Source organism: Juglans regia, chromosome 3 (genome assembly GCF_001411555.2).
Source record: "Juglans regia cultivar Chandler chromosome 3, Walnut 2.0, whole genome shotgun sequence".
NCBI lineage: Eukaryota > Viridiplantae > Streptophyta > Magnoliopsida > Fagales > Juglandaceae > Juglans > Juglans regia.
The window spans coordinates 33,181,551-33,187,133 of NC_049903.1; the positions used below are offsets into that span (position 1 = coordinate 33,181,551).

Consider the following 5,583-nt stretch of genomic DNA (forward strand, 5'->3'; position numbering starts at 1 on the left):
CACTTACAAACAATTCAAACGTGTTTATATATACCTCACTTGGTGGGAAATAATCTCGCCACTGCTTCTCAATGGCGCCAACATAGTTTGAAGGTTTCGAACGATGTATATGTCCATTCAAACACATAATTATACAAACACCCCAAATATACCGTTCAAACAGATATAATCTATATAATTTCTCATATATAGTATACTATATACTTATATAAATCCCAAACTATACTTATAATATATAGTATTTATAGAGTATAGTATTAGTATATTAGTATATTTATATATAAATGTTTGTATATATTATATAATTATATAGTATATATTATATTGTATGTATATAATATATAAGTATTTATATTATATTTATATAAGTATATTCACAAATATAAGTGTTTATATATGTAGTGTATATATATAAGTATATAGTATTTAATATAATATGTAGGTATATATAATATATTTATATATATATATATAAATGGTTATATATATAGTATATATGATATATATAGTATATTTATATAATATATAAGAATAGCTAATTAAATGTTTTTGGCCCGTTTGACTGTGACAAGTGTACGTTCAAATGGGTCAATTATTTTTAGAAGATGTTCGAACGTAACAATACGTGTTTGGATGCTATCAAAGGTATAACAAGTTATGGGAGTCAGACCTAGCACCGTTTGAACGTTTCTAATTTCCTCTCCACTGCACCCAACAAGAGAGCTACCACACATCGCTGTCAACGCCATCTTCAACCACCAATCTCGAACTCGCAATAAGTATGCCATATAGCCTTCAATTTGATGTTATTATACATGTAAATAGGTTAGTAATTCAGTATAAATGGGGTTGAAAATAAGTTTTGAATTATTTTTTCAAAACACCGTTTGGCCATAGTAGGTGGCTGGAAAAACAAGGCTAGGATGACTCTATGCTCATCCCGACCTTGTGTTGTTGTGATTCGTGGAAGAATAAAAGGAATCCACTTATTGCTTTCATTTTTAATGATAACCGAGTCGACTCAGCAGTTAGACCCAATTACTTTTTGAATTTCCTTGAAATCGATCGAACGTATATAAGTAAAAGCGTTCGATCTATTTATTTAACCATTCGAACCAAAATGTGTGTATCGTTCGAATGGTAAATATTAAGTTTGAACGTATAACAATATTCGTTTGAATGTGTAATGACTCATTCGAACGATACACAACATATTTTTAATCTTTGTGATAGACAAAAAATAGATAACGTAATATATAGTGTTTTAGTCATATATAACTATTTTATCTAAGTTTCATATTTTATAATCGATGTTATTAATTTTATTTCTTAAATTTCAACGCCAGCTTCTCGTGGAAGGAAGCGGGGGGCGAGTCAGGGCAACCCTCCAGTGAAGAAGTTCAAGATAGGATTGTTTTGTTGGAGCGTCAGGTGACGATCGAGGACTTTCAAGATCTCCTATGGGAGGGTGATTCTCTAGTATCTGTCTTACTCGATTGTGATTGGACACGAATCATTGACCAGAAGGATGAAAGGAGGGACAAGATCATTGCCCACATCGACATCGTATTTGAGTTTTATAGTGAACTTGGTGGTGCAGGCCAGGATTATGACAGATACACCTTCTCCGTTCAGGGCAAATTAGTTAGATTCTCAGTGGACACAGTCTCCAATTTTCTTCGTATCCCTCGACTGCCCACTGCATATTTGAGCGTGGTGTCAAAGGAGTCTACATATGTAGGTGATGGGGAGACTACTGAGGATGAGGATACTGATGTAGTAGATGGTTTCGATGGCCTCGCTGATCATGAGATTCCTCAGTTGGTTGTGGGTCTAGATGCTCCTTCCTATAATGAGATCAAGAACATCAAACAAGTCGACTTATCCAATTTTTTCAAAATCATGAACATAATAATAACCAACAACATTGATCCACAACTACACAAGAACATAGAGTCATCCTATTCAAGATGGATTCCTTTATTATGTTCATGTTCAGTCACTATCATAAACAGGTCGACTTATGTTCATGTTCTTGTATTCATGTTATTATGTTCATGTTCTTGAGATTTTGTATTCATGGACCCACTACAGAGGTGATCGATGTTCAAGAAGATGCACATCCTAGAGATCATGGCGTATTGGGTGAGACATTTACACTGGGCGTATCACACATTACTATTCATGAGGAGATTACAGATGTCATGTGTGTAGAGATATGAGCATAGACAACAAAGCTGATTGATGCAATGCATACGAAAGTCCGGATCGCCCTCGCAGAGACTGAGTCGAAGATCATGTCTCAATTGATAGATATGGAGACACGCCTTGGTGGAGTCGAGACGGTGCGACGAGATTTGGGCTAGTAGTGTATGTCTTTTATTTGTATTTTTTTGGTTTTTTGTATGGACACTAGTTATTTGTGTTTTGTATAATTATTTTAAATATGAATTGTTTTTTCATTTTTTAAATTAGTTATTGAGTTCTTTTATGTATTTATATTATTTAAATGCTATATTTTTTTTTATATAAATTAAATATTTACCTATAACTAATTAATAAGGTATTCTTTTGCAATTAAAATTTGTAAAAATTCTGCCACTGTTTGATCGTACTGTACAAGCCTTCGTGTATTTTCTATTCCTGGCAAACATTTATTCATCTATCTCGCCAAGATTTCTATTCGAACCATTCAATGATTGTTCGAATCTTAACTTTAGATGTTCGAACGGTAACTCATTCGTGTTCAAACATCTAAATACACTGTTCAAAGGGATACTCAAATTCACGTTAAATTTGATAACTTAACTTGCCAATTTAACGTTCGACGATTCCAAATAACCGTTCAAAGGTTTATTAAATTTAAGATTGAACGGTTAGGTAACCGTTTGAACATAATTTCTATTAGGCACAAAGTTTTTTGTCCCAATATATTTCGTTCGAACACAAAATGTTACGTTTGGACGGATAACGACAGCCGTCAATTTTTTGGAACAAAACTTGAATTTTGTCCCTAAAAAGCATATTTTGAAACAATTTTCATTTTGCCTCAAAAAAATTTCATCCTAGAAACGAAAATTTGTTGTAGTGACCATATTTTAAATAAGATATATTTTAATAAAATAACTTTATGTAATATTATTTTATAAAAATATCTTTATTATAAAAAATATTATAAAAAAAACTATACTTGTATGGAATGCATGTTCCGGTTATGTTTTCCAATGTACGTGATGTATATCATCATCACCAACGTCTCGTTCCAAGTACTATAAAATGATCTTTTTTATTTTTTTAATTTTATGGACAGAGTATAAAATGAATTGAGAATTTGGCATCCCTTGTCGTTGAGTTCTTCGAATGGTGCATGAATGCATGGGATTCTATTTTTATATTTCCGATTGTAAGGAATCGTTCTAATAATTTTAAAATTGAAATATTGAAAATCTTTTATTGGCCTAAATTATATTTAATGAGCTATGGTTTTTTTTTTAAGAGCCGGGAGCTCCAAGGAGTGGCTCCATCCCAAGTATATTAATAGACCTTACTTGTGAAGGAAGAAAAATGTTATTTACAAGCCAAGCATATGAAGGTGTACAAAAAAAGATCACCCAAATACAAACCAACCAAGTACAAAAACCCCATCAATTAAAAGAACAAAACAAGCCTATGAGCCAAAAACCCAGACCAAAAAATTTCAAGACAAATGAATGTTAGCCAAACCTGCCTAGTCCAGCCTATACAACCCTCTGGCCTCACGACCTAACTGAGGTGTTTCCCTAACCATATTGTTCATCTCGCCAGCCCCTTCACGAGTAAGACAGTCTGCAACTTGATTACTTTCTCTAAAACAATGACTAATACTGTAATCAAAATCCTAAAGTAAAATCATCAACTTGTCCCAAAAATTCCAAAGATACTAAATTGTACAACCTTTAGCCAATGTCCAATTAACCACCACTAAAGAATCACATTCAATATCAATAGAAAATAAACCTAACTCCTTGCACCTAATAATGCCCTCCAATACTGCACGAAGCTCCGCTTAATTGTTAGAACAAACACCAAATGACTTAGAATAAGCAAAAATCAATTTACCATTGCAGTCACGGAGAAAGCCCCTGCCACCACCGAGTCTCGGGTTCCCTAAGCTACTACCATCAAGGTTAAGCTTTAATCTTCCCCTTGGAGGTCTAACCCACTTCACAACTCGAGCACTACAATTTTTTAGTTCCACGAATTTTACACCCAACCTGGAAAGCAAAGCTTTATCCACACATGACAACCGCTTGACTTTATTCATGTTGTTGGCAATATGATTTAGCCAATACATGATATTTCGCCCATTTTAGCCCTGCAGCGCCGACTCCACAATTGCCAAATAACCACAACAGGGATCACCAAATACAGTATCCCCATCTGGGAGTGCTGAGAAGCTCTATTAAACAGCCCTTGAGCTCTTTCCTTCCACCCTTGTAGAGTATTGAAATGAATGCCCAGTTCCGCATATACTCTTTTCCACACCTCCATCGCAAACTCTCCATTGTTAATCACATGTTCCAGATCTTCCTCATACCCCCCAGGACAATAATACAACATGATACCAAGGGGATACCACATTTTCTAATTTGGGCATCCACTAGAAGACAATTAAAAGCTGCTTTCTAGATACAAATAACAACTTTTTTTGGGATCCACTTGTTCCAAATCCAACAAGACCAGTCCAGTTTCTGGAATTCACTCGAATGATGTCCCATGTTGACAAGCAATAAATTGTCTAAATATCGAATTTAAAAATCAGTCATTAGAAATTTATTTCAGTATAAAATATTTACTGATTGAAGTCCTCTATGCAGTCTCAGTCACTACCAATCCTATATTGAATGAGCTGCTAAATCATGTTTTTAAATTCAAACTCTCTTTTTAGATGATCACGACTGAGTGTTCAACAGATTAGTGTCACTACATGTACTAACCGAGTCTGACCCAAACTCGTCGGCACCCTCTCCCAAATCTCTCTATAAATATTTTCATTCCTTGTGTTATTTGAAAAAACTATAAACCTCCATAAGTGTAGTGACGGAACCCAAGATACCCAATCCAGCATTGTGCATGTTCCACATTCACCACGCCAATAGCTGACTGCCTCATTCATCTCACAACATCCCTCATGTTTTTTTTCTTCTTGTAGTTCACGTGATCAATTTTATGTCAGAAATATTGGATTAACAGGTAAGTAGTTTAATTATAAATTAGGATTAAAATAAGTTAGCTAGTTATATATATTATTATTAAAATCAGTTCTTTGGAAGCCAGTGTTTATGTGTCGTGCATATCATGATATTTGCAAGTATGTCATTCACTATGTTTTATTCATCATATTATAGTTCTGTATGTATTTTGCATCTCACGTTGCATAAGACACTTAAGCTTTCTTATGATCAAATAAGTATAAAAAAATAAGATCATAACATTTAATAAAATGATCATTTAGATGCATGTTACTAATGCGATTTAAGGGTGGATATGCAAGCCACATATTTAAGTTTGGTTTACCATATTATGCTAGAAAACTATTAGCGG

At 33.8% G+C, this 5,583-nt stretch overlaps 1 protein-coding gene across 1 annotated transcript; it reads left to right on the forward strand.

Annotated features, from left to right (window-relative positions):
• Positions 1-781: 781 nt before the first annotated feature.
• LOC118348043 lies at positions 782-2,474 on the forward strand. The gene is made up of 2 exons (XM_035688790.1): positions 782-825; positions 1,347-2,474. Exons 1-2 carry the CDS (start codon positions 782-784, stop codon positions 2,065-2,067), a joined length of 765 nt encoding a protein of 254 aa, XP_035544683.1. The 3' UTR covers positions 2,068-2,474.
• Positions 2,475-5,583: the final 3,109 nt, after the last annotated feature.